Raw genomic sequence first — 27,091 nt, forward strand, 5'->3', positions numbered from 1 at the left:
AGGTGTCTAAGACACTGGTGGTGTTGGGCACAGCCTCGCATATAGGGAGTACTATCTTGGTCAATTCTCGGTGGTCCAGCATCATCCACAGGAACCGTCTGGCTTTTTCACCAGGCATCCTAGGCTCCTGAAAGGACTATGGCAGGGCATGCAATACCCAATCAGTGCAATTCGTGGATAGCTTCTCCTATCTCCTTATGCCCCCTACCCAGGAAATGTATATTGCTTGACAGTTACCACTCTTCGAGGGAGGGGCAAACTTACTGGTCTCCAGTTGGTGTTTCCTCTCAGCACCGGAAGCAGAATTCACAGATAGAGGTTTGCAGAGGTTGACCTTGTAGGACGCCAAGGCCCACTATGTGCTCTGTATTGGAGAGGAAAAAATATCATATTCTCTGGGAGTAGAAAACCTAATTCAGTGTCAGTAGGGCCTTCCTGACCATAACTGTTTGCCCTCTGTAACAACTGAGGGGGCAAGAAAATAGAGGGTGACCGTGTACTAGAGCTCAGCTCTAGTATCCACCAGACCCATCACCTTTTGTTTATTTCTGGGGGACCTGCAAATAGTGAGCTCAACATGAGGCCTCTGATCAACTTCAACAGCCCTCACCTGGAGGCAGTTGTGGCCCGCATCCTATTCCTGATGTGTGGGAGGCATCCGCCTCAAACAGGACTGTATTCCTGAGACCTCTGCTGGAGCAGGCAGGGCATCAGGAATGGGAGGGACAGATGGGGCAGGTATGAACTGTGCAGGTCTTAAGCCTTTCCACAGTTTGACCCAGCCAGCATTGTGTTGTCACTCCATCTGTTCAGGAGGGGTCCCCGCAGCCATGAAGTCAAACCACATTTGCTCCCAGGTTATTTTTCCCAGACCCTTTACAGATGATTAGGATAGCCCTTTTGGCTTTCTGAGCCCCCTCTCAGTCCCTGGTCTTTCCCTCAGCCTGTACATATTCCCAGGATTTGTCAGTTTCTCCCAGATCAGCACTGGATTGCCCAACATCATAAACATCCCGCCTCACAACTGGGCTCAACAAAGACATTGCATACCATACCAGGTGGTGGGGGCGGACTGAAAGTATTTTAGCTTTCATCCCATTCACTATTTGTAATAGACCAAAAAAAAGGAACCAGATCAAATGTCCATCAACTGATGAATGGGTAAACAAAATATGGTATTATCCACACAATGGAATACTACGTAGCCCAAAAATGAAGCTGTGATACATAATACAACATGGATAAACCTTGAAAACATTATGCTAAGTGAAAGAAACCAAACACAAAGACTATATAGTGTATGATTCCATTTATACAGAATGTCCAGAATAGGCAAATCTATAGAGAAAAAAAGTAGATTAATGGTTGCCAGAGAGGCTTGCTCCAATGCCCTGTGGATCTCCCAACACCTGCATCCTTTATCCTGGCTCAGGTGGTCCCCTGCTAGTTTAAAAACGCTCTGAGATGGGGACACAATCTGGGTGGTCTCCTCCACCCTCATGATCCTGGGACAAACTGCAGGCTGAGGATGCACGGCAGCCTCTCAGGACATCCCCCAGAGCTGCTTGCAGACCCAGAGCTCCAGACCCTGGCCTCCTTCTGCAGCCCCCATCACACAGGCACAGAGCCTGCATGCCCCAGGATCCATACAGACTTGCGGATTCTTCTGACTGGACAGCCAACTGACCCCTCCATGACCCAGGGCCTGGGGAAGCACATCAGGGGCTCCAAGAGCAAGACACCCTCTTCGGATCCCAATCTACCCTACTACGGGGCCTGCCTGCCCTTCCTCCCATCTCCCTGGTACAGCCCTGCCCCTGCCCTCCCCACGCCTGGGGAAAGGGGAGGAGGTTACTGATATCAACGGCTGCATCCTCTTCCTGCCCCAGACTCTCCAGCATCTTTGGATGCATCTCCCCCTTCCCTCTCTTGCAGGCTGACCTTTCATATTCCAGCCCTCACCCCCAGAAAAGATAAAGTTCTAACTGGCTTCAGAAAGCTCCGCAACCTGCCTTACCCTTACCTCCCATTGATTCCCCCGCAGGTACTGCCTCACCGACGCCATTCCCAAGCAAGTAGGAGTCAGTACTGACCTCTCCCAAGGAGGTCTCTGCTGGGGCAGCTACTAGAAAGTGCCCTGTCCTTCCACCTTCTAAGCTATTACTAGTTCATGGTAACTTTGGGCTATAAGCTGTCCCCGATCTTCATGGTCCAGGCCGAGGAGCTCAGGCGCCTGCGTGGCACAGCCCGTTTTGGAGAGTAACAGGGAGGCAAGCCCCCATCACCCCCGGGGTCTTTAGGGGCTACCCCAGTTTCCAAGGCTAGAGAGGCTGCCTTCGGCGCCACCTGGCGGCCACCGCCCAAAACCGCAGAATGGACCCAGGGCCGAGTCCCGCGCCTGCGGGCGGTCAGTTCCCGCGGGGCGAGCGGGCAGGCTCGGGGGCGGCCAGCTTGGAGAGCCAGGACCACGCGGCCAGGGTGGGGCACGCGCCTGGATTCGGGCGGACTCCACGACCCTCGCGAGACCCCGAGACCCAGTGACCACAGCCCCACGCCAACGCGGACGCGAACGCAGACCCAAACGCAGAGTACTGCGGGGCGCTGGGCGGCCGAGTGAGTGTGCGCGCGCGCGCACGCCCAACGCAGCGCCCGCACCGCCGCGCGCGCGCACGCACGCCCCGACGCTCGCCCGCGCCGGTCGCTCTACCACGCAGCGAGCGAGAGTGCGGCGGGCTCTCGAGCAGGCTGGCCCAGGCGGGGAAGGGGCTTTCGCGCAGCGCACTCGCGCGGGCACACCGCTGCCCACTTTTTCCACCCTCACCTCGGGCGTGGGGACGCTGCCGAGGCCTCACCGTCCTTTTGGATGACCCCCTGCGGGGCGGGACCTGGGGGTCCGTGCGGCCCAGGCCCCTCCGACCAGGCTGGGGGCGCCCGGGCCAGGCCGCTCCCACCTGCTGGCCGCGGCGGCCAATGAGTGCCTGGCCTGGTGATGTCATGCCCCGACCGGACCCTGGTGACGAAAGTCCGAGGTCACCCGTCAGGGAATCAGCGCAAACCCACCCGCGGGGGTTCCGGAAGTTTCCACTGTGGCGGCGGAGTGCGGCCTCGCCCCGCAGCCTTGCGCGTGCCACCACGTTGGCCTTCCTTCTCCGGTGTCCTGGAGTCACCTCTCCCTCCCCCAGAGGGTCTCCTTCTTCCATGGTGGCCCCTTTCATGTCCCCTCGTAGTCTCATGTTCACATTCCCACAGGTGTTCCCTAATCCCAGGAGTGTCCCGCGTCACCTTTTCTCCACTGGTGCTACCTAGACCGCTGAGAGGGTCCTCAGCCACACTTTCACGTGGCGGTCCTCCCACGCCACCCCAGATCTGTTGTGGCCAGGGATGCTCATTTATTTATTCAACCCCCAGCCCCTACTTAATGTGTCCAAGTGTGTCCGTCTGTGAATGTCCGTCACTGCGCTTGTCTCTGGCTGTCACTGCATGAGACCGTCCATCTGCATGTGTCTGTCTTGGCGGGCTTCAGTCTGTCTCTCCCTGTGGGTGTCTGCGCCGCCGCTGCGGGTCTTTCGGTCGTGTCTGTCACTGCGTGTCTATCCGTCTGTCGGCGTCTGTCACCGGCGTCCGTCTGGGCCCCGGGGTCTCTGGGTCTGGGCTCCCAGAGAAGGAGGGAGAGGGAGGGGAGGGCAGCCTGGGGAGGCGGGGAGGGGCGAGGGCGGAGACTGTGGGCGGGGGCGGGCGGGGGCGCCGAGCGGCCCGGAGGGGGTGTGTGCGGGGGGCCGGAGGCGGCGGCTGTCAGAGTCGGCTCAGCCTGCGCTGGGGAACATCGGCCGCCTCCAGCTCCCGGCGCGGCCCGGCCCGGCCCGGCTCGGCTCGGCCACCTCAGGTGAGTCTCCCGCCCCGCCCGGGACCCTCCGCCGCCCCGCTGCCCATTCGGCGTCCTGGGGACGGTGCGCTCCCAGAGGGACCCAGGCCCTTAAACGGGACGCCCACCGCACCCCGGGGCCTGCCCAGCGACGCCCCCCGCCGCCCCACACTCATCCTTAACTCTCCCCTCGCCGCCTCATACTTACGGTTGCCCGCGCGGGAGACGGCAGCCCGCAGGGCCCTCCGCCACCTCTGCTTTCGAATTCCTGTGGGGACCCCCGAGCGCCGCTGGCCCTTCTCGCCCCCAAGTGTGGGACCACTGGAAGGCGCCCCCTGCTTGGGGCAGAATCCGAGCTGCGCAGGTTCCTGGCGTCCGATTGGGCTCCCCTGGATCCCGCGACCCCAGCGCCCCCGCGCAGCGCCCAGCCGAAGCCCCCTCCCAGGCCCAGGCGTCCCCCTCCAGCGGGGACTCCGTCTCTATTTTGGGGGAAGGGGAGGCTTAGCGGAAGCCCCCGAGTTATAATTAGCCTCACTCGGGTTTCCTAGTTAATCTCGATCACCACCACCCCAGCTCAGGGCAGAGGGGGCTGGGTGAGGGGTGACCGGCGGGAGAGGGGGGAGTTCCGACCCGGGGAATTTTGATCCCTTGGCTGGAGATGCCGGAACCGCAGCAGCTGCTGCCCCAAAATAGCGCCCCCGCCCCTGCGGCCGGGGATCTCCGGAGCTCCGAGAATACAGGCGTCCCGGCCCGCCCTTCAGACCCCTCAGCCATGCCCGCAAGCCCCCAGACCTCCGCCCCAAGTTCCCAGCTCCTGGACTCGGGGCGGGGAGCGCAGTCCTTTTCTTGGTCTCTACTGCCCCCCGCTGGCGGCAGCGTGCACCGCAGCATCAGATGGATGGAGGACTCGAGTCCTGGGGGGCCAGGGCTGGCGAGCCTGTTCGCTGAGGCTAGACGAAGGGGGTGCGCAGTTGACAGGCACCCGCGGGTACCAGCGCGCTGTGCCAGACAGTGAATGAAGCAGGGCTGGGTGGGGCAGGGTGTAGAGTAAGCAGGATTTGGGGTTCCCCAGGACCTGTGACTCCCACACCCTGAATGCCCAACCCACATACACCCCGCCCCTAGGGCCTCGGCCCTGGCCAACGCAGGAGAGGCTGCGTCTTCACGCCACCTCAAGCTCCCCCATAGGCGCCTCTGTCAGTGAGGGCCCCACCCCTGTCTGGTGGCCTGTGCGTGGCCTGCGGCCTCTGGTGCTGGTACTAGCACTGCTCACCGCTCGCACTGGGCCCAAACCGGTCCACCCAGCTCAGGGAAGGAGATGAGGGCGGTGGGTCTTCTGCGGGGCAGGGGAGGGTATTGCTTGGCAGGTCTGGGTCTGCTCCTTGCGTTTGTCTGTCCGTGTGTGTGTCTGATCTCTGTCCCCTCTTGCTTCTCCCTGTCTATGTCCTTGTCTCTGCCTGTCTCCCTCTCTCCATTTCTGTGCTCTCTCTGCCAACCTGCTCCACCTCCTCTGCAGCTCAGTGATAACCCCTGGGCAAGAGTGTTACCTAATCATCTCCTCCCTCCTGGCAGCCTCAAGCCTTCACCCTCTGCCTTTCTTTCTCCCAGCAGACGCCTGCCTGCCCTGGCAGCCATGAGGCCCCCATGGTGTCCCCTGCACACGCCCTCCCTGGCTTCCCCACTCCTTCTCCTCCTCTTCCTCCTGGGAAGAAGGGCAGAGGCTGAGGGCCCGGAGGACCGAGAGCTGCTGGTGACGGTGCGTGGGGGCTGGCTGCGGGGCATCCGTTTAATGGCCCCTGGGGGCCCTGTCTCTGCCTTTCTGGGCATCCCCTTCGCAGAGCCACCTGTGGGCCCCCGTCGCTTTCTGCCACCAGAGCCAAAGCGGCCCTGGTCAGGGGTGCTGGATGCCACAGCCTTCCAAAGTGTCTGCTACCAATATGTGGACACCTTGTACCCGGGCTTTGAGGGCACCGAGATGTGGAACCCCAACCGTGAGCTGAGTGAGGACTGCCTCTACCTCAACGTGTGGACACCGTACCCTCGGCCTGTGTCCCCCACCCCTGTCCTCATCTGGATCTACGGGGGTGGCTTCTACAGCGGGGCCTCCTCTCTGGACGTGTACGATGGCCGCTTCCTGGCCCAGGCCGAGGGCACAGTGCTGGTGTCCATGAACTACCGGGTGGGAGCCTTCGGCTTCTTGGCCCTGCCAGGGAGTCGGGAGGCCCCAGGCAATGTGGGTCTACTGGATCAGAGGCTGGCACTGCAGTGGGTGCAGGAGAATGTGGTAGCCTTCGGTGGGGACCCAACTTCAGTGACTCTGTTTGGGGAAAGTGCAGGCGCCGCCTCCGTGGGCATGCACCTGCTGTCCCCACCCAGCCGGGGCCTGTTCCACAGGGCTGTGCTGCAGAGCGGTGCACCCAATGGGCCGTGGGCCACCGTGGGTGTGGGAGAGGCCCGCCGCAGGGCCACACTGCTGGCCCGCCTTGTGGGCTGTCCCCCGGGTGGGGCTGGTGGCAATGACACAGAGCTGGTGGCCTGCCTGCGGACACGGCCAGCTCAGGATCTGGTGGACCACGAATGGCACGTGCTGCCTCAGGAAAGCGTCTTCCGCTTCTCCTTCGTGCCTGTGGTGGACGGAGACTTCCTCAGCGACACGCCCGAGGCCCTCATCAATGCTGGAGACTTCCACGGCCTGCAGGTGACTAGTGCTGTTCAGGGTGGAGCTGGTTCCTCTAGGCCTGTTCTCCCACCTGCCTCTCCCCCTGGGGACCCAGGCTTAAGGGCTCCTCAAGACCCACTCCCAAAGGCCCAGGCTTCTGGGCCCCATGGCCACCTCCTCTTCCCTGTGGGCTCAATCCTGGGGTGGTCAGTGGGACAGAGAGGAATGGAAATGTGGGTATATTTCCTCTTTCTCTTTCCCTTCCCCAATCTTGCACTCTCTTCCTCGCTGGTTCTGGGTCTATAACTGTTCATCTCTCTGGCTGTTTGTCCATTTGTTTCTGTCTGCCTGTCTGTCTGTGCTTCCCCTACCCCCATCCCTCCATCCTGTCCCCCCAGGTGCTGGTGGGTGTGGTGAAGGATGAGGGCTCCTATTTTCTGGTTTATGGGGCCCCAGGCTTCAGCAAAGACAACGAATCTCTCATCAGCCGGGCCCAGTTCCTGGCTGGGGTGCGGGTCGGGGTCCCCCAGGCAAGTGACCTGGCTGCCGAGGCTGTGGTCCTGCATTACACAGACTGGCTGCACCCTGAGGACCCGGCGCGCTTGAGGGAGGCCATGAGTGATGTGGTGGGCGACCACAACGTGGTGTGCCCCGTGGCCCAGCTGGCTGGGCGACTGGCCGCCCAGGGTGCTCGAGTCTATGCCTACATCTTTGAACACCGTGCATCCACACTCTCCTGGCCCCTCTGGATGGGGGTGCCCCATGGCTACGAGATCGAGTTCATCTTCGGGCTCCCCCTGAAGCCATCGCTGAACTACACCGACGAGGAGAGAACCTTTGCCCAGCGACTGATGAGATACTGGGCCAACTTCGCCCGCACAGGGTCAGCAGTACTGAGGGGAGAAGGGTCTTTGGGAGCCAGAGGAGCAAGAGGGGGACAAACAGACAGAGAGAGAAGGAGACAAGCAGAGACAAATGGAAAGGGCGGGGGGGGGGCGAGTTCACAAAAGAAAGGAGACAAAGGGAGAGAGAGGACACAGGAGACCTTGGGAGAAGGGAAAGAGGAAGGCAGGATGGCGGATCCTCATGAGACAGGACAGAGCGGAGGGAGAAGAGCAGAGCGACAAGGAGAGACAGACTAAGGAATTAGTATAGCGCTTAGGAGCGTGAACTGTGGAACCGATCGTTGGACTGGTGGTGGTTTTGTTAGCTGGGACACACATTTGTGCACACACATACACACACAGTTTATCTGAAGAAAGGGACCATAAATTCGACATCACATGGATGTCAGCAGAAGTAAACACGGTGTTTGTAAAGAGAGGATTGGGCCTGATTATATAGGAAAGGCTCAATAAATCATAGCAAATTTTTGAATGGGAAAAACAAAGATAAAGATGGAGCAAAGAAACTGAGGGAAAAGAAGAGGAACAACAGAAAGAGGCAGGGCCTGAGGGAGGGGAAGTTTCCAGACGATGGGGCATATTGGAAAAGAGAATGTATTAATCAGGTCCTGGTAGGGAGAGGATGGGGCTCCCCCTGGAGCCTAAGACGGCACGGGTCAGGAAGCAGCCTGCCGCCTCCTCCTCTCCATCTCCATTCCCCAGCCCTCAGGGTGGGGCGGGCTTTCTGAGGCTGAGCCTTCCCTTTCCTTCCGCAGGGACCCCAATGACCCTCGGGACCACAAAGCCCCGCAGTGGCCACCGTACACGGCGGGAGCCCAGCAGTACGTGAGCCTGAACCTGCGGCCGCTGGAGGTGAGGCGAGGGCTGCGCGCCCAGGCCTGCGCCTTCTGGAACCGCTTCCTACCCAAATTGCTCAGCGCCACCGGTACGCAGGGGCCAGCGGACAGGGGCTAGGCGGAAGTGGGGGAGAAAGGGGGCGCGGAGAGAGAGAGGGAGGTGGGAGCCGGCTGGGTGTAACCCGTCTCTTCTTCCCCCAGCCTCGGAGGCCCCCTGCACCTGCTCAGGCCTCGCCCACAGGGAGGCTGCCCCGAGGCCCAGGCCCGGCCTCCCCCTACCCCTTCTCCTCTTCTTCCTCCTCCTCTCCCGGTTCCTGCGGCTGTGACCACGGCCTCTTCCCTCTCCGGCCTCAGGGGGCCCCTCCTCTAATGAGTGGTCGGACCGTGGGGAAGGGCCCCACTCAGGGATCTCCGACCCAGCGCCCCCTCTCTCCTCAAACCGAGAAACTCAAACTGGACAGTGCAGGGGTGGAGGGTGGGGAAGGACACCTACGACCCATCTCAGGGACCCACACGCCTTTGTTGTTTAAATGGAAACGAAAAAGCCAATTTTCTTTTTCTACAAAATTATTCTTTGGAGCCTGAGCTTGGCGTTGCGGGGAGAGGGAGGCCCCGGGGCTAGATAGCACCCCACCGTGGGGCTAGACAGCACCCCACCGTGGGGCTATAACCGCCAACCATTTCTGTCTCTTCTCTTTTTCCCACCAACCCACGGATCCTCCCCTCTCTGATCCCGTCTGTCCCCGTTTTCCGGTCATTTTCTCCCCCTCCCTCCTTCTTCCCGCCATCCTTGTCTGGCCCCGCCTCTACCCTTGTCCTCCCCCTGATCCTCCGTCTTTCGCATATTCTCCTGATCCTCTTTCCACCATCCCACGTGGCCTCCTACATTCTCTGTGTGTCCTCCCTGAACTCCCTCCCACCCCGCATGTCCGTTCCCGTCCTTCCCCGTGTCCTACCCCCACCCACTTGCCGGGCACCCTGGCCGCAGACACTCTGGACGAGGCGGAACGCCAGTGGAAGGCCGAGTTCCACCGCTGGAGCTCCTACATGGTGCACTGGAAGAACCAGTTTGACCATTACAGCAAGCAGGATCGCTGCTCAGACCTGTGACCCAGGCGGGACCCCCACGACCCCCTGCCCTGCCCGCCAGCCCCCCAGCTGTATATACTATTTATTTAAGGGCTGGGATATAACAGGATCCCTAGACCTTGCCCGCCCTCTCACCCCGACTTTCCCCCAGGGCTCCCTGCCCTCTGCATGTCTCGGGCCGAGCCCCCTCCCCCGCGGTGCCTTCGCCCCTTTGGGCTGCCAATAAACTGTTACAGCCACAGGAGTGTGCGCGACTGGGGAGCGGGGGTCCAAGCAGCAGGCCTCAACCACTAGGGCTGAGTGAATGGAGGGGTAGGTGCTAGAGCCGGCGGGAGGCACGGACCTCCGAACTAGGGTGCTGAGAGTTGGATCGCCTCAGTCGCGGCGGCGAGGACGGCCCGCCCTGCGAGGTGGAGTTCACGCCTGCGCAGTGAGGCCAGCGGCGCGAGCGCGGCGGTGCATTGTGGGAGCCCCGCGAATGTGTGTGATCTTTTCGGCCGCTGGGTGCTACTTTGCTACCTGGGGCCCGGCGGGAGCGACCCCAGAGTCCTCGCGCCGGTTCTGCCCGAAGCTAGCCCAAGACCCGGGCTGGGAGGAAGCGCTGGAGCCTGGAGTCTCCCTGGAGTTCGTTCCGCGCCGCCTGGAGAACGTATCTGCCCGGCTCGGCGACCGCCGCTCCCGCCCATCACCCTGGAGCCGCTGAAGGACGTCCACCTGGGCCTGGCTCCGCCCGGCCGCGGCCCGGCTCGCCTTGCCCTCCTCTCCGGCCACTACCTCTACTACCACTACGGCTGCGACGGCCTGGATGACCGGGGCTGGGGCTGCGGCTATCGCACTCTGCAGACACTGTGCTCGTGGCCAGAGGGCCGGCCTGCGGGAGTGCCTGGGCTGGCTGCCGTGCAGGCGGCTCTGGAGGACATGGGCGACAAGCCCCCTGGGTTCCAGGGCTCGCGGAGCTGGATCGGCTGCGTAGAAGCCAGCCTCTGCCTTGACTATTTCGGGGGGCCCCAAGGGCGCCTATGTCATGTGCCCCGTGGAGCCGGGCTTCATCGGGAACTGGAGAGGCTTTACTCCCACTTCGCAGGGGGTGGGGGGCCTGTAATGGTTGGAGGGGATGCGGATGCCCAGTCCAAGGCCTTGCTGGGAGTGTGCCTAGGGCCAGGCACGGAAGCCTATGTCCTGGTATTGGACCCTCACTGCTGGGGTGCTCTAAACAACCCCAGTGAACTACAGGCTGCTGGGTGGGTGGGCTGGCGAGAAGCAAGCATGGCCTTTGACCCCAACTCCTTCTACAACCTGTGCTTGACCACTTGTAACTCGGAAAAGCAGCAGCACGCCCTGGACTGAGGCTAAGGTCCCAGAACTGAGACGTCTCCAGCTCCATACAAGCTCACCTACCCCCATCTCAAAGGCAGAGCCCCCAGGAAATCCCAGCAGAGCCTGGGACCTATAGTGTCAATAAAGTGGCAAGGCCCAGCCAACCATGGCCCCAGCCAATCTTTGGGAGAATTTGGGGAGGTATACATACACCAAGTCAGGAGTCACTACGGAAGTGCTTTTATTGGCAGTAGGGCTGAACGTACAAAAAATTCTCCAAGCTGGATGGAACAAGGCAGTCACAAGTATAGATGATACCCAGAATAAGGAAAAGTAGATGGCTCAAAAGAAATCCACATCATCTGGAGCATCCAGGTCACGGTATTCCACAATGGCCCGTGGGTCTCCACGGACCATCCTGTGAAATAAGAAAGAGGTAAGATGGGGTGAGAGTTGAGGGCCCCCAAAAGGGACTTTGAAGAGGACAAGAAAGCTTAGACACCTTAGCCCATTCTCACCTGTTTCGAGGTTTCCCAGGATAGCCTCCCTGGCCACGGAAGGCATCGTAGTTCCCTCGGCCAGCACCATAGGGAGCATGGGGGTATGGAGGCCCTCCTGTGGGGACCGCAGGGCGAACAGCGCCAGCTGTGAAAAAGACCAGCGTTGAGTTGAACAACTGTGACCTCAACTATATCCTAGCTAAGTTTTCTTTCTACCAGCCCCTCACCATCACTAAGTCCTTCCAACTCTCTCTTGTACTTACCTCCATAGCCCAAGATGGGAGGCCGGGGCTGGCCATAGGGCATCAGGCCCTGAGGAGTCTGGTGTGGGTAGGGAAGTCCCGGGGTCAGGCCTGGGGGGAGTACAACACAGACAGGGACATGAATTACTGCGGGGGGGGGGGGGGGGGAGGCAGGGTAATGACTAATGACAACGGGCTTTTTAGTAATATGGCCTGAGATTGGGATAGAAACTTTTCAGGGTATGACAAGTTAAAGAGAACCAGGAGTCTGAACAGCCAAGGGACAGGGAATGTGGCAGACCCTCATGGATCGTATCTTACTCTGGGCAGGGCCAGGTGGCTGAGCTGGCTTGATCTCAGGCAGAGCTGGGCGCTTAGCATCAGTGAGAAAGTTGTTAAAAAATGCCACTTCCTTCTTCACTTCCTCAATTTTCTCTGCATGTTTGTTAAAGATATGTTTGCGTACAAACTCAGGGCCCTGGGTGAAAAGAGGAGGGGGTCAGAACAGAGTGAGCAATGTGGGTTCCTTAACTCTCCAGACCTAATCTGGAAGATAAACCTCCCCTCCTTCTAATCCCAATGAGCAGTTCCTCCCCAGGCCTTGAGGAGGCTTCCTCGCTCAATCCTCTCCACCCACAGTGCTAACACAACTCTCTAACATCCCAGACCTTGAATTTCTTGCCACTGAGAGGGCACAGCCACTTATCCTTGCCCAGTTCCTGGGTGTTAGAAGTCACAAACTTTTCCACTTCCTGCTCAGGGTCTTTGCGACCCATCTTCTGGGCCTCTTCCTCTGAAAGAGATTCCCGCACGCTCAGCAGGGGAGTCAGCTTCTCCTCAAATGTCTTCTGCCACTCTAGCACTGCGGTTTGGAACAGACAGACAGCAGGTTGGAGATGGGAGCCAGGAGCAAGGAACAAGCCAGAAGGAGGAGATTAGAGGAGAAGGTGCACAGCATAGCTATCTACCAGAGCAGAATGAAGGCCAGAGGCATCTAAGAGAAAGGGACCGAAGGGTCAAGGAGTGGGGAGGCCAGGAGCTCACCTTCTCCATGACTGATGCGGTTGGGCGGCATGGGCCCCCGAACATGGATGATGCCACAACGGTTGGGCATTTCATCCTCATTGGGGTACTCGCACGTGTTATAATAGTCCAGGGAATGCACAATGCGCAAATAGAGGAGCAGTTTGTCCAGAACCTATGAGAAGTGAGAAGCCGTGAGTTCACCACACTCCTGCCCCTTTACTGCCGGGAGCCAGGCTCTCCCACACCCCACACTGCTCTCCCAGCACCTTAATCAGCTTCTCATCCCGCTCCACGTTGATCTCTGCTGGGTTTCCTTCCTTAGGAGGCTCCTCAGGAGGGGCCCCCCCACTGCTCCCCAGCAGCTCCTCCTCCTCAGCACTCACTTCCTCAATCAGGTAGTCAGTGATGTTCTTTAAGATCGGGTTCTGCGAGGGCAGACTCTGGTAGGGCGAGAGAGGTGGAGCAGACAAAACTCCTCAGGGTAGGTAGCCTAGGAACCTCCTCATTTGAAGAGGCAACATGGGGCCAAAAAGAGTTCGGGACTCAGCTGGCCTGTTACCTTTCCCTTGTTACTTGTCTTCATTTTTGTATTTGTTCTGCCCTAGCCCATAAATAATCACTAATGCCAATCTGTTTTGTTCAAAGCTGGAAGCTGCCCAGGAGGAGAGGGGCAAAAACATGGGCAGGTATAAGGGATCAATGCTACAGATCAAGTAGGGCCAGAGGTGCCCATGGCAGATGAGGCAGTACCAGCGGCTTCTTAAAAAGTTCCACCAGGAGACACTGACTGTTGGCAGAGGAGGTGTCCCAGGCTCAGAGGCCCAGAGCTGGGTCCTGTCGTCCAGCGTATGGATCAGCTTGGCTGCCAGCTTGATGTCATTGCGCACTATCTGCTTGTGCTGGGTGATACCGTTGATGTTGCGGACGCGGCGGGTCAGGTCTCTGTTCACGCCAGGACTCAGCTCACATTCCCGGAGCTGGAGGAACAGAAAGTTTACCAGCACCGGCCCAAGAAGAGCCACTCAAAGACTGGCCCTGCTGACAGTGCTAGGGATTAGACAACGTCCTGAGGACTGGGACCAGATGTGTCTCGTTCACGGCAACAGTCCCAGAGCCGAACCCAGAGACAACTATATACAATTCGCATGGGCAGACTAAATGGATGAAACAAGGGGCAGATAAGTGAAGCTACCAACGAACAAAGGAATCAGAGATCAAGCAGAGCATGGAAAGCCCCACTTCCTCTTCCTCTGCAGCCCCACTCCCAGCACTCACTCGGATATTCTGCAGGTTCCAACAGATCTCCTTGATATTGACGCTGCGGTCAAAGGTGACCCAACCACGACGGAAAAACCTAAACAAGAAAGAAAATGTCAGCAAAATTCTGGGATGGAGGTGACGTGGGCCACTAATCTTCCCTTGTACCCTTTCCCCAAGGTCTCCAGGGTCACACCTCCCTCCATTCCTCACCTCCTCTCCGGCTGGGGCTCGGATAGTGCTACACGCATAAAGCCTGGGTATCTTTTACAGAGCTGGAAAAAGAAAAACAGAAACCCCACTAAGTGACTCAAGGGTTCACTTCTTCCTCCAATCCCCATGTCCTCAGAACCCTAGAGAACTGCCTTTTAATCTTTCCTTGGAATAAGAAAAAATAAAGGGCTTAAGAATAATAGCACTTGAAAGCTAACAGTGCAGTCAGGGCCAGCCCTCGAAGGGCATGAGCCCATGGGAAGGGGGCCGCCCTATTAGAGAAATAAGGATGTATATAAAAGCAGTGCCAGATTATCTTCTCCCTGCCACCCCACTCAAAGGAATGGAGCATAGGTGTCTTCCCCGCCTCCGACACCATTTTCCCCACTCACAGAAATTATCTCAGCCCGGGAGATGTTGGGTGCGATGTTGCGCATGAAGAGAGAGCAAGTCTTATGCAGAGGTCGGGGTTTACATTCCAGCCCAGGAGTGTCCTTAGGCTTCTCCCTTTCTTCTTCCTTAGGCTTCTCCTTTTCCTTGAGTGCTTCTTCTATGCAGGAAGTGGTAGGAATTAGTGAAAACTGATTGTTAATTGATGAGAGGAGGATAGAGAAGCTGTCAGACCTACCCCCCACCAGTCTCTCCCAAAAGCCCCCCTCCCATCAATTTCACCAGCCTCTCACCTGTCCCACCCTTGTTCAGTAGGAAGAGACCAGACTACAAGCAGAGAAAATAAAACCTACCAGCCTCTTCCTTCTCCTCCTCGGCCTGGCCGCTCTCGGATTCCGACTCCGACTCGGACACACTGCCTTCGTCAAAGCTGTCGTCACCACTGTGCTTCCTATTCCGCTTCTTGCTGCTCTGTGAGAGCCACGGCAAGAGAAGGGGAGTTAGGTACCAGGAACTAACACTGATGCTGACCCTGTGCAAGGGGAGACCCTACCTTTTTGGCATCTTTCTCAGAGTCTTCTTTTTTCTCTTCCTTGTCCCCGTCACCCTCGGATTTCTTAGTTTTGTCATCACTGGAGCTGTCATTTTCAACCTACAGGTAAAGACAAATCACCAGGGATGTCAGTCTCCCCTTCAGCCTTTACCAGAGGGCCCTGCCCACCCTCCACAGCTGAGCCCACCAGTTCCTCTCCCCTACTCAATACTCAACCCTCTAGAGTTCCAGCTCATTTGGACCCACCACTAAAGCAGCTCCACCCTCCTCCCCAGGCCTCACAGGCAGCACCCAGAGGCCCCAGCACTCAGACCTGTTTGCCGTCTTCTTTCTTGTCATCCTTATCATTGGCCTTGCGCTCTCCATCCCCCAGGGCTGGTCCAGCCCGACCTTCCTCTTTCTTGCTGGGCTCCCCAGGCTTTCCTGCCTGTTCCTCCTCCTCCTCCTGCTCCAGGATACGTAGATCATTCTCTGTACCTCCTTCCATCTTAATCACAGCTACCAACAAAGGGAGCAGAGGCTGTCAGTCTACTTCCATTTCCAACCAAGACCTTGGTCACAAGACGGCCCCACCCCTCCCAACCCATATACCTGCATCCAGCATCTTGACAATGGCATCAGCTTTGTCTATGTCCAGCAGAAGATTATCAAACCAGCCACTCTCCATGAGGGACAAGAATACTCTTAGTCGGTTTTGCAGGGCCCCCCGGGCCTCCTGCCGTCGCTTCCCCACCTCATCTGGGTGGTACTTAGACCGAAACCTTGGAAGGAAGGGAGGAGGGAAGAGACCAAACAGTCACTGGAGGCCAGGGCCAGGACATGGGGAGGGGGCCCAGGAAAGTTAGGGCATAGCCCCCATCCTCTCACACCCACAAAAGATCATAAAAGCAGAGATTAGGGAAAGAGGGGTACACTAGAACCACCCAATCCCCCCCCCAAGAGAACCAGAAGTTATGCTCTGAGAAGATCTGGGGGGGAACCAGGAACTAAGAGCTCTGGATTTGGGAAGAGCATGACTACAGGGGGAGCCAGAGGTAGAGAGGCAAACTGATTGCCCTAAGTGCCTGGGAAACACAAATTTTAAAAAGCATAGTTTCCCAAAGCTTCCGAGAGGAATGCTAAGGAAATAGTAAGCCCCAAAGAACCCCCCTCTCCTTACCAACCCCAAACTAGTCATTAAAAAGATTGCTCCCACCAGCTCCCTCCACCCCTAGGTGGAAGACAAGGGAAACCTGAAATCACCAGAAAGGAAAAACCAAAAAAAGGCAGAATACCTTTCTCCCCCCTTGGGAAGATAAGCAGATGGTGAAGGGACAGGGAAAGACCAAAGGGAGAAACTGAAGTGCCCTTATAACTCAGTTACTGCCCACAGGGATGGAAAGAGGACAGGGGTGGAGAATTATGGGTAGAGCATGAAAAAGAAAACACTTAAGGTGTGGGGGAAGAAGAAATTAGGATATGGGAAAAAGGGGGAAAGTGTGAGAAAGTCCCAGAAATCAAAAACAAATGGGGAAAACTAAAGACCAAATGGAAACTGGAGGGGGGGAAAAAAGCAGCAAAAAGTGTTAGGCAGGAGCAAGAACAGGTACATAGAAAGAATGAAAGGTATATGAGGGGGTGAGACAAGACACAGAGAAGAGGGGACAATGACAGAACAGAACCACAAGTTGAGCATAAGAGGAAAGGAAAGCCGCAGGCATCACCTCCAGGATCTTTACCTTGGCCGCTTGGTCAAACAGAGCTCAAGATTTAACTAGCCGCGCCCAGGGCCCATGCTGGCTGGTGGGCCACCGGCTGGCTCCTGGCTGGGGTGTCCCGGCCCGGATGCCCCACCCCCGCGGGACTCCGCGGTGGGGGCCCTGACTGACTAACTGCCTAAGCAATCACATTCAGCTAAACCGCTGCATTGTGCACAGCAGTGCCCTGCCTGTCTGCCTGGCCGGGCAGCGCGGTCAGCCCAAGGGGCTCATGTATGGGCTGGGTATGGTGGGGGTGGAGGTGGGTTTGCTCCGAGCTCCGTCGATGAGCGGGTGTAGTTCCCAGTTCTGGCTCTTTTCAAGGAGGAGGAGCAGAAAGAGGATGAGGAGGAGGAGGAGCAGGAAGGGGGGAAAAGATGGTTGATTAAAATTAAAACATCCACAAAAGGAAAAAAATTAAAATTCTTTTTCTGTCAAACGACCCTGAGATCTTTGCTTTTCTTGTCTGGATTCACTCGTTGCTTTTGGGAGGATGCCACAGCCACACAGGGTCCCGGCGATCAGGGATGACAATGACCCAATACCAGCAAGTGGGAAGCAGTCTGTCTGCTGCCCCAAGGGAACAGGTGGCTCTGGCCAACTGCCTGGAGGTGTCTCACTCACTGAGGACAGTGGGGAAGGGAGACGGGGTGGGGGCCGTGGCGGACATGGAAGTGAGGAGGAGAACCCATCAGCCAGTGCTATTGTACTTCCCTCCCCCACCCCCAGGAAGTTCTGGATTGGGGAAAATGGGAAGAGGACAGGGCTGCAGGCTCCACTGGCGGGGCCAGGGGAAACATGCCAGGGAAAAGACAGCAGGAGAGTAAGGGGCACTCACCACTCCTCATCTTTATGAGCCAGGAAGAAATCCTGCATCTGCTGCCTTCGAAAATCCAGCTTATAGTCGTTATAGCGCTTAACTGCCTCTGTCTCATCCACAGAGTCATCCAATGACAGGAGAAACTCCTTGAAGGTCTTCATCACGGGTGGTGGCACACCCAAGTCAATCTCTGCGATGCTGCCCAGCCTGGGGGGGGCCCGGTCAGGAAGTCTTGGTTGTGGGGGAAGAGGGTGGGGGGATGGGGGGCCAAGGTAGCCAGCTGCCCCCTTCCTTTGCCCACCAGACACCACCCCAGACACTGACTGCTACCACCCCCACAAGCACTCCTCTGAGTGCCTAAGCCACTTCCTGGCTCTAGCCATGGTCTTCAGCAACCCCAATCCATCCCCCGAGCCTACTGACTCCCTTCTCCCGAGAACCCCAGGTCTTTACCTGGCCTGGATAGGCAGAACATGATGCTGCATGATGTGGACGTCTGGGTGGCCCCAGGGCTGAGGGGGGCCATAAGTTGGGCCCCCACCCCCCCCAGCATAGGGCATCTCATAGCCACTGTGGTATGGGTCAGAGCTGTGCTCATCCCTGAGGGTGGGGGACACAAAAGTCAGACAGAGAAGGGAATCACCTCTCCAGAGCACAAAGGAGGATGGAACAGAAGGAGGGGCACAGATGGAGTATGGTCTCTCACCAAGGATTTAAAGGGATTAAATAAGGGTGGGTTTATGGGAAGTTTGAGAAAAGGAAATGACAAAGACAGTTCTCAGCAGAAGTAAGGGTAGATAGCTGAGGCCCAGGTAGGACAGAGGCTAAGGAGAGAAGACAGAGCAACTGTTGCCGTCTCACCAGTCTCGCCTCATGCGCTTCTGCGGGGGGCTGAGCTCGTGGCGGGGAGGAGAGAAGCGCTCTCGCCGATTCCTATCGTAATCACGATATTCGCCCCGGCTGCGACGCTCCCGGCCGCGGTCCCACTCTCTGGAGATCAAAACAAGTAACGGTAAATAAGACATGGTTGGTTATCCCACGGTCACACTCCTGGATAGGCCCTTCCCAACCTATCTCTAAGAAACCAGACTAAAAGCCTGAAATTATACAACTAGCCTCTAAACAGAAAAAGGCTCTCATCTCCTTCCATAACTTTAGGCATTACCCACAAACTGATGGCTCACAATTCTTCTTCCAGCCTGGCCTTTTTCCTGAGTTCCAGACCAACATTACCAGTCCCCTCCTAAACAGCCATTTTCACCTCAAATTCAACATGTCAGAACTGCACCTGTTAATTATATCACGTGGGCCCAAATTTGCTTCCCAGTCCTGTTTCCCACTCTCAGCTGCATCAACACATTACCAGGTATCTAGTTATCAAGTATCACACTCACCATTATTTGTAACTGACTTGTTAATCCTCTGCCTCAAGGCCTATCAAAGCTGTCCTTCTCAGGGGGAGGTGTAGCTCAGTGGTAGAGCACGTGCTTAGCATGCAGGAGGTCCTGGGTTCAATCCCCGGTACCTCCATTTAAAGAAAAGAAGAAAAAAAAGCTGTCCTTTTCTTTGCCATCCCCACAAACTCTGCCCTGGTCCATGTGCCCTGGTCCTGGACATTTTGCCTTTAAGTGAAGTCTTGGTCTGGTTTCCCTGCCTCTGGTCTCTCTAAGGTCAAAGTGATCCTTCTCAAATACAAATCCAATCACACCATGCCCCTGCTTAAATGCCAGTCCATAGCACTGTTCAAAACCTTGGTTCCAGGCTCATTCCAGGCTCTCTACCAATCACCAGCTGACCCATCCCCATCTTAACAAAATAAAAAAGAAAATCCTCTGTTGTCACCTGGTGGTTTTAAAAAGTTTTAAAAACTTTTGAAGATTAACAAGCTTTTGCTTATGTAGGTTGTATCTATTCACTCAACTATTCAAAAATTGAACCAAAAATACCAAATAACATTGAAGTTACACAGTAACACAAATTATATACTTTTATTTAAAAATGGCTATTTTCCAAAAAAAAATTTTAGTGAGAAAAGTTACACGGTTTTTCATTTACAAATCTTTTCAAAGCTGGCTTAATAGAAACAGCTGGATTCTCATAGTATTTGCTTCTCTATTCAGCCTGTTACGAGTTGTTTAGTTGAAAAATATGCAGAAAAGCTGGCCTCACACTGATGTGCAGTTGGAAAACAGGAAGATTTTAATAGCTTTTTCAGATAACTGGGGATATTCTTTATTACCCAAAATTTAGCAAGAGATAGTTTCTTAAAGGCTAGTTGCAATGTTGAATCTAAAAACTAAATTAATGAACATTTCGTACTCTGCTACATTAAAATTCATTGTTCTACCTGGCTCTTTCAGTGGATCTTGACACATCTCATTACACAGTATCAAAGTGTCATCATCATGAGTATCACTGCCCATCTCACCAGAAAGTCTTTAATGGGAAGCTGTCAAACTAACACTGGCAGACACAAGTTTTCAAAATTTTAGTTTTCACTGGCAAGTTCCACTTCCTCACCTGCAACAAAACTGACAACGTTCTTCGAAGTAGTAACAAGTTCTCTTAGCTTGTGTTCAAGAAAATATCTGCCAAATACCCAAATATTAATAAGCACTGTTTGATAGCCTTTCATTCGGGTAAAAATGGCACCCCAACAAGGGGGTCGGGGGCAGAGAAAAGGACCTGTTAGTTTAACTCACAACTCAATCTCACAAAAGTTCTTCCTCAAGATAACCACTATCCTATACCCAGAAATGCTTTACGCATACTTCCTGTGCATCATGTGTACTAAAAAATAGTCAACAATCCAATTTAATAAGATTTAAAATTTTATTGCTTCCTCAAGGACATTAAGTGAAACTGACTCTTTGTTTTTGTTTTTTGTTTTCAACTCTTTGGTGCCACTGCCCTGATTTGTGCTAAGGCACCAGCAGGTTTACCTGCCATTGCTATAGCACCAAATGTCAATATGGTGAAAACAACAATACTATCTTAGCATTACTACACAAATAATTGTGAGCTCACAGCCTCCTTAGGGTCTGCGGATGACATTTTGAGAACAAATACTCTGAAGAAACTAGAACACGTGCTCTTTTCTGCACACAACTTTATGTCCCCATCTCCAAGTTGTACACTCCACCAATGTCTGGGTAATTCCCACTTGTATTTCCAAGTCTTGCTAAGTGTCCCTTTTCTGTAGCTCTCCCCTGCGCCACCTCCACCACTTCTCCCCTCCCTCAGAAGATCTGTTCCCTCAACGTTTCACATCTCTATGGTGATCTTTCATATACGTTCATTTGCAGCATATTCCCAAGGCCATTTTGGCCCCTACTCCAAGCCCCAGACTGTAAACTCCTTAAGGGCAATAACTACACCTTATCCATCTTCAGAATTCAGATGAACACCTTTGGCTTTCTTCTTTCTTAGACAATACTAAGGAAAACAAAGTGCCCTATAAAGTCTCCGCAGTGAAGAGATACACGGAAAGACTGAATGACTTACTAAACTCATTCTTCAAAATGATATTGAATGAATAAATGCTACCACAATAAGTCACCTCAAACTCTTTTTTCCTGGTAATCTGTCTCCAAATCAAACCTTGCCATCAGCTCACTGATTAGATATTTGCGATGTCCCTTAAAGAGTCAGCCACAGTCGGGCTTATTTTGACTATTTAAAACATCAGCTGTTTCTTAAGGGAAAAACCTTAACTATAATTAACTCAAGAACATCCCAGAAAACTAATCACTAGCTGAGTCAAGCCTAATCAATTAACCCAACCACCACTGCTCAAAGAATTCTTTCTGATTTTAGGCTAAACAACTACAAGAAACTTAATTACATCCTGCCAGGGCACTGGTCTGACAACCTCTCCAACCAAATCTACTCTGTAATATTACTTTCTTTAAATCTATCTGTTTAGGTATAATTCACAAACAATAAAATGCACGCAGCTTAAGTACATGAACAAATAATGCTTTTTCATACTCAAACTCTTACCACTATTGCTTCAATCTTCTGGACATTTCAAAAATCAAGCCATAGCAATGAGCAAATAGGTTGAACCACATGAAATGGTCGAGTATGAACGATTTCACATGGTTCGCCCTAATAAAATCTTAAGGGAAATGTAATCAGAGTGGAGTGCAAAATAAGACAAGCGGACAAAATCAAGGAAAAGTAGCGTCTTACCGGTCATTCCAATCGTCCCCTCGACGTCTTTCATCTCTTTCTCGGGAACGGTCATAGTCGCTGCGCTCTCTTCTAAACTTGTCCCTGCGCCTTCGATCATACTCATCGTCACTGTCACCCATGGCGCGGTCTGAGGGGGCCTGGAGCCCAGACACGGAAGGTCAGGGTGTGGAACAATGACGACCAAAGCAAAGAATCGCTCCTCTGAAGCAGCACGCCCGCCTCCCTCAGCAAAGGCCTGCCTTCCGCTATGCCCGCCATCCTAAACCCACGTCCCGGGCAGCAAGGAGGACTGCGACGCTCCACCCTCCCCCGCGGGCCCCCAACCCCTGGTTCTCCAGGCCTCTCCCCTCCCCCACCTGGGAGCGATAGCGGCCGTTAGTCTCGCGCTCTGGCCAGCAGGTTCTCCGGGCGACCTGGGCCCGCCTCTTGCCTCGGGCGCGCGACGAGGACGGCGAGGAGCGTGAGACAGACGCGAGGCTCTCAACAGGGCCGAGAAGACCCGAAGAAAGTGGGACAGCGAGGATGGGCGGTCGGCGCGCGCGCTCGAGCTGCGCCTGCGTCAACCGCAGAACAGCGCCTCGAAACACAAAACTATACCCAGCTGCGCTTGAACTGCAACCAAACCAAAGACGGAATGGCTGGGAGATTCGGGGAACGATGGGAAGGGGCGGGGCCCCGGACGTCTCGCGCGCTTTCCGGGGCGGGAACTTCGCAGGCGAGAGGAACTACGGACGCCGAGACGGACCAAACATGGCCTTGGGAGAGCGCTGCAGCTCTGTGAGCGGGGAGAGTTTCTTCCCGCCGAGGTCGGACGTCGAAGGTCGCACTTCCCCGGATGTGTCTAGGATCTGAGTCAGTTCGCGTCTAGCCGCCTTGCCCCTCACTTTGGTCGGGGAGTCTCCTGATCTCATCGGGAGTGGCTCCCCCCTCTCCTAGCGCAGGGCAGTCGCTTAGGTAGTACGGGCGTTTAGTGGAATACAGCAACCATTTTAAAACATTTACCACCATTCTGTGCTCCCACCAGAGAACCAGCCTGTATTTGTGCCTCAGTACGTGCTACCAGCAAAACCCACTGTTCCTGCTCTTCTTCCAGAAAGGCACCCTATCTTTAAGCAAAACTGGCAAACGCCAACCAGTACCTTGATGAGATTGATTGTAGGTTGAGGGCCTGACCACCAAGCAGAATCTGGCTTGCCCCAGAGAAAAATTCACCACACTGGGGATAACACCAAGTCCTTGTTCAGTGAGTTGAGTGTGAGGACTTAAGGATAGGAAATGCTGCCTGTCTGGCTCCCAGCACTGAGAGGAAGAGTATTTTTACAGGAAACTATATTAAAAAGAGTGCATAGTGGAGGTGCAAAAAATTGGCCCTTCTGATCTTGGTTCTGCCACTTTGGAAGAATGCAATCTGAGGAAACCACTTCTCAGCTATAAAAGCAGTCACAACAATCAGGCTCCTGTTGGGCTGCTATGAGAATCAGATGAGACAACACGCTTAAAAGTGTTTTGTCAACTCTTGAGGGATTATTATTTCACGATTGGAGGAAGAGGAGACAGCATTTGGTGACAAAGTTATAAAGGTAGATGTCAGGGAGGGTGGTTGATGAGAAGGGAGAACACGGCACATGCTTCTGGGGAGACTCAGCAGTCGGTGGTGACGGTGGCCGAGAGCTCCTGGATGCGCCAGGCACTGCAAGCCTTGCATAAGATGTGCCCATCCAGCGGGTAGCAGCCCTGACACTCACCCTCAGAGGAGAGCAGCAGCCCACACTCCTGTTCAGAAAGAAGCAACAGCTTTCCATCAGGCCTTGACCCCTGAGTTCCTTCTCCCTTGTGGTCTAACATACCCAGCACCCCAGACCCCAATAACCCTGTTTCCCCTTATCCAGGTCCCCTGACCTCGCATTTGTAACAGCCAATGTGAAAGCTGCGATCCAGAGCAACGATTCTCACAGTCTCCTCCTGACCTGGCTCAGGCATGATGGCTCCACCACACACTGAGCATCGAGGGGCAAACTTCCTGGGGGAGAAGGGAACCAAGGATGCTGTCAAGCCCCAGGGCTGGAGGAGACTAACAAAAGAGCCCAGAGAAGGTGGAATGCAGGAGGGCACAGAAGTGGCCAGAGGTATGGTCCTGGATCTTAGGGGAAGATGATAAGAAACAAGAGAGGCTGGTACTCGGACATAAAGGAGAAATAAGGAAGATGGGAAAGGCCAGGCCAGATATCCTGAGACAAAGGTTGGGAACCCGGCTGACCTGTGGAAGTCCTCAATGCAGTGGATCTGGCTGGTGGCATCCACAGTGAAAGGGATGCCATCAAGACCGCGGTGGCACACCACACAGGTGAAGCAGCCAGGATGGTAGGCCTTCCCCATAGCCCGCAGAATCCGGTCCAGGATGGGCTGGGAGCACGTGGAGCACTTCTCAAGGGTGGCCTGTTGGGAAGGAGGGCAGGAAGGTCAGGGGCTGGGGAGACCCATGCAGCCCTGACTGGCATCCTGTTTAGGTAGCCCACTGCATGTGATGCAGTGAAAGGTGGCCTTGAACAGATCTGAGTACAAGTCCCAGCATGGCAGCTTCCTAGACAAGCTATTTAACCTTTCTGAGCTTCAGTTTCCTTCAGTAGTAGTATCTGCCTTACAGGGCAATTGTGGGAATTTAGCACATTCCCTTAAATCTAAAATAAATGCCTCATACTTGTAAGAGGATATTGTCTTTCCCCTCCAGCAGCCAGGATATAGCTACTTACTTCATTCCTCCCTTCTTACATACCAGTTTCAGTCCCCCAGCCTCAAACCCTGTTCCTCTCTGGGGCTTGGACATCTAGTTCCCACCTTGGTTGGAAGGCCCCTGTCTCCTGCTGCTGACTCCAGCCCCCCTCACCCCCACCCCCGCCCAGCCCCAACCACTCACCACATAGCAGCTCTCACAATAAGCCCTCCTCTCCACGGCGTAGAAATGTTGGCCCCGGAGCTGGGCCCGGCACGTGGAACACACAAAGCAGCCAACGTGAAAGACACGGTCCAGGGCTACAACCCCAGCCCCATCCCCAACCACATCTTCTCCACAGCCACCACACCGGCCTGGGGTTGAAGAGGAACAGGGTCAATCTGCACAGGCTTGGAAGCCGGACCCTCTGTTCATCTGACTCTCCAGCCCCACCTCCCCTTTCCTGCTCCACCTAGGGTCAGCTCACCGAAGTATTCCCCACTGGGCGGGTGGTTCATGTCATGTACCAGCTTCTTAGTCAACCTCTCAAGTTCCTCCTCGGGAGGCTGGCTCAGGGGAACCTGGGAAGTGAGAATCAAGGGTTCGGCCCTACCTCTAGCTCCCAATACTGTCACTGAAGGTCACTGAGGGTGACTAGGCAATTCCACCCAAAAAGCTCATCTGAGAACATCTCAGCCCAGGGGCCAGAGGTGCCCTTCTAGAAGCCAGTATGCAGATCTATCCCCTCCTTCCTTTATTTCCAGACCTGCCCAACACCCCCCGGGGGTCCAGAGCTCCCACACCTCAGACTTCTGACAACCAGGACATCAAATACCACCCTCACGCCACCCAGTCCGCATCCCGTTGTCTTTGAGGACCCCAAATCCCAGTGCCCGGGGCTTACCGGGGTCCCATACCCGCTTCCTCTTCCTGCTGCAGGGTTGGAGGCCCCAGCAGCCTCCTCTTTACCCGCTGGCCCTGGCTCACGGTGGCTCCGATAGCCAGCCCCCCAGACTTCACCTCGGCCTGGGACAGGAAAGTGGGGGCCCGGAGGGGGCCCAGGGGCCTGAGAGGCCCCCCGCCTGGGGGGGCCACAGCCTCTCACTGGTTGTGCCACCTTCACTTGCACAGGGAAGGCAGGGCCGGCGGGGGTGCTGGCCGTAGCATAGGAGGCTGGAGTAGGGCCCCCATAGGGGGACACTGGGAGCGGTGGGGGAGGAACACCCCCTCCGTTGGGCTTCAGGGAGCCTGAGCCTGAGCGATAGGCAGGGGGCTGAAGGGACTCATAAGCCTGGGGAGAAACGCAGACCAGAAGGAGTGAACTGGGCACATTCCATGCCACACATCTGTGGAACCCCCTACCCCATATGTGTGGCACCCGGGTTAGCACTGGTTTTGACAAGGACCCGACCCCAGGCGACTGACAACCTAGTAAGTTTTGGTGGCCTGGCTCCCTCCACGCTGGTGTGTGCATCACTCACACAGAGGGGGAGGGGGGCTGAGAATCCAGAGCAGGGACCAGGCTGGAGGGGAGGGGCAGGGGACAAGGACTGAAGGGACAGAGGCAAGACAGGGGAGTCACCTGCCGGTCAGGCCGCCGTGGGGCATGACCACGACTCCCGTCCAACTCGGCCAGCATGCTGGTCAGGGAATCAATCTCAGCATCCAGACTCCCTGGGCGCAAGCCCCCCCTGTCTGGGGGTGGTCCCTGGGGATGGAGCAAAAGCAGGGAGAATGCAAATCACCTGGCCTCCTCTCCTGTCCCAAGTTCCCACCCCGCCCCCAATCTCAGTGCTCACCTGTGAGCGCTGGGGTGCTCCATGGCACCCCACCCAGGCCAGCCCCCGATCCTCCGGTCCCCCAGGGGCCTGGTAACACTGCTCAGATGGGAGAGGGCAAAAATTGACCCTGGGGTGGGGCTGGAGTGCTGGGGTGAGGGAAGAGAGAGCAAAGGTGGGGATGGGAAGAAGAGAGTGACACTTGTGGAGGCCGCCGTCTTGGGTCCCTCTTCTCCCCTCCCCCCTCCCCCCCCGCACTTGGGGTCGGAGAACGGGGCAGGGGGCAGGGAGGGCTGCCAGAGGGCAGGGGCTGCGGGTTTCAGGGCTTGGGGAAGCGGCGGTACGGGTGGGCTCAGCGGGAGGCAAAAGCCGCCGCCGGGCAGAGGTGAGCGCTGGTGCCCCGATGGCCTCCTCGGCGGCGCTGGGGCTGCCTTACCTGCTCCGTGGGCTGGCGGCGGCCCCGAGGCGCCTCGAGGGAGCGCTCTCCCCTGAGGGGCTCTGGCGGGCTCCGGCTGCTTCGGGGGAAGCCAGGTGGGCCCGGACATGGCCTAGATCGGGGGACTCCAGACAGCGGTCAGGGCCCCACGGAGCCCCGGGCCTCTGACTTGGATCCCTTCTTCCGTCCCACACCTCACTTGGGACTCCAGGAAAGAAACTTTTTCTGGCTTTTTTTTTCCCCTTCCTCCCCAATTTTGGGGACGGCCACGCCCCCGGTGACGTCACTGCATTCCTGGGGGAGGGTCACGTGGCCCCTAGGCCCTAAAGTGCAGTCCCTCCCCGAGTCGGCCCCCTTCTGTGAGCCAGGAGGGCTTTCCGCGGGCGCCTGCGTCTAGGGGGCTGCGAGCAGCCCGTTTCCACGAGCCGCCACCAGGCCCAGCGCCCCAAGTCCGGCACTTGGCCCCCTCGCCACTGGGAAGCTCCCGAGCCCCTCTTTCCCCATCCCCCATACAGATTTCTCCCTCTTCCCGTCCCACCCACCCTCTCCCGTCCAGAAGTGCGCC

General features: G+C 56.2%; 4 protein-coding genes across 15 annotated transcripts; 2 read left to right on the forward strand and 2 right to left on the reverse strand.

Moving 5' to 3' along the window:
* Positions 1–3,724: 3,724 nt before the first annotated feature.
* On the forward strand, positions 3,725–9,590 carry ACHE (acetylcholinesterase (Cartwright blood group)). 6 transcript variants are annotated; one of them, XM_032459652.1, is made up of 5 exons: positions 3,725–3,883; positions 5,474–6,560; positions 6,920–7,404; positions 8,182–8,351; positions 8,464–9,590. In XM_032459652.1, the coding sequence occupies exons 2-5, from the start codon at positions 5,496–5,498 to the stop codon at positions 8,586–8,588; spliced, it is 1,845 nt and encodes a 614-aa protein (XP_032315543.1). In that variant the 5' UTR covers positions 3,725–3,883; positions 5,474–5,495; the 3' UTR covers positions 8,589–9,590. The 6 variants fall into 6 exon arrangements, with proteins under 6 accessions (XP_032315543.1, XP_032315546.1, XP_032315548.1 ...); XM_032459655.1 differs by having other exon boundaries at positions 9,251–9,590; XM_032459657.1 differs by having other exon boundaries at positions 7,184–7,404.
* A 124-nt stretch (positions 9,591–9,714) lies between these two features.
* UFSP1 (UFM1 specific peptidase 1 (inactive)) lies at positions 9,715–10,832 on the forward strand. The gene has a single exon (XM_006180970.3). It carries the CDS (start codon positions 10,270–10,272, stop codon positions 10,696–10,698), a length of 429 nt encoding a protein of 142 aa, XP_006181032.2. The 5' UTR covers positions 9,715–10,269; the 3' UTR covers positions 10,699–10,832.
* Positions 10,833–10,892: 60 nt separating this feature from the next.
* Positions 10,893–22,277, reverse strand: SRRT (serrate, RNA effector molecule). Of its 7 annotated transcripts, none has more exons than XM_032459651.1 (20): positions 21,959–22,277; positions 21,600–21,739; positions 18,267–18,395; positions 17,859–18,005; positions 17,424–17,612; positions 15,441–15,610; positions 15,163–15,347; positions 14,850–14,948; positions 14,650–14,767; positions 14,299–14,453; positions 13,907–13,968; positions 13,712–13,790; positions 13,225–13,413; positions 12,703–12,876; positions 12,455–12,608; positions 12,079–12,272; positions 11,732–11,888; positions 11,432–11,521; positions 11,187–11,313; positions 10,893–11,086 (listed from the first exon to the last, which is right to left on the reverse strand). In XM_032459651.1, the coding sequence occupies exons 2-20, from the start codon at positions 21,719–21,721 to the stop codon at positions 11,011–11,013; spliced, it is 2,616 nt and encodes an 871-aa protein (XP_032315542.1). In that variant the 5' UTR covers positions 21,722–21,739; positions 21,959–22,277; the 3' UTR covers positions 10,893–11,010. The 7 variants fall into 7 exon arrangements, with proteins under 7 accessions (XP_032315542.1, XP_032315539.1, XP_014411514.1 ...); XM_032459648.1 differs by having other exon boundaries at positions 11,432–11,533; positions 17,424–17,636; positions 21,959–22,276; XM_014556028.2 differs by having other exon boundaries at positions 14,299–14,456; positions 17,424–17,636; positions 21,959–22,276.
* Positions 22,278–23,111: 834 nt separating this feature from the next.
* On the reverse strand, positions 23,112–26,953 carry TRIP6 (thyroid hormone receptor interactor 6). Its single transcript, XM_032459659.1, has 9 exons — positions 26,527–26,953; positions 26,112–26,239; positions 25,895–26,020; positions 25,217–25,603; positions 24,800–24,893; positions 24,517–24,686; positions 23,860–24,038; positions 23,502–23,622; positions 23,112–23,375 (listed from the first exon to the last, which is right to left on the reverse strand). The coding sequence occupies exons 1-9, from the start codon at positions 26,633–26,635 to the stop codon at positions 23,244–23,246; spliced, it is 1,446 nt and encodes a 481-aa protein (XP_032315550.1). The 5' UTR covers positions 26,636–26,953; the 3' UTR covers positions 23,112–23,243.
* Positions 26,954–27,091: the final 138 nt, after the last annotated feature.

Source organism: Camelus ferus, chromosome 18, assembly GCF_009834535.1.
Source record: "Camelus ferus isolate YT-003-E chromosome 18, BCGSAC_Cfer_1.0, whole genome shotgun sequence".
Classification (NCBI taxonomy): domain Eukaryota; kingdom Metazoa; phylum Chordata; class Mammalia; order Artiodactyla; family Camelidae; genus Camelus; species Camelus ferus.

What these genes read in the sequence shown, in the direction of transcription:
- ACHE (XM_032459652.1), top strand. Translation starts at nt 5,496, where the DNA reads ATGAGGCCCCCATGGTGTCCCCTGCACACGCCCTCCCTGGCTTCCCCA. An exon ending in GAGACTTCCACGGCCTGCAG is followed by an intron (nt 6,561 to 6,919) that starts GTGACTAGTGCT and finishes CTGTCCCCCCAG; the next exon opens with GTGCTGGTGGGTGTGGTGAA. An exon ending in GCCAACTTCGCCCGCACAGG is followed by an intron (nt 7,405 to 8,181) that starts GTCAGCAGTACT and finishes TTCCTTCCGCAG; the next exon opens with GGACCCCAATGACCCTCGGG.
- UFSP1 (XM_006180970.3), top strand. Translation starts at nt 10,270, where the DNA reads ATGGGCGACAAGCCCCCTGGGTTCCAGGGCTCGCGGAGCTGGATCGGC.
- SRRT (XM_014556026.2), bottom strand. Translation starts at nt 21,721, where the DNA reads ATGGGTGACAGTGACGATGAGTATGATCGAAGGCGCAGGGACAAGTTT. An exon ending in CTGAGAAAGATGCCAAAAAG is followed by an intron (nt 14,768 to 14,849) that starts GTAGGGTCTCCC and finishes TGGCTCTCACAG; the next exon opens with AGCAGCAAGAAGCGGAATAG. An exon ending in GGACACCTCCTCTGCCAACA is followed by an intron (nt 12,877 to 13,224) that starts GTCAGTGTCTCC and finishes TCGCCCTACCAG; the next exon opens with AGTCTGCCCTCGCAGAACCC.
- TRIP6 (XM_032459659.1), bottom strand. Translation starts at nt 26,635, where the DNA reads ATGTCCGGGCCCACCTGGCTTCCCCCGAAGCAGCCGGAGCCCGCCAGA. An exon ending in GAGCACCCCAGCGCTCACAG is followed by an intron (nt 26,021 to 26,111) that starts GTGAGCACTGAG and finishes CTCCATCCCCAG; the next exon opens with GGACCACCCCCAGACAGGGG. An exon ending in GCCCAGTGGGGAATACTTCG is followed by an intron (nt 24,687 to 24,799) that starts GTGAGCTGACCC and finishes CTTCAACCCCAG; the next exon opens with GCCGGTGTGGTGGCTGTGGA.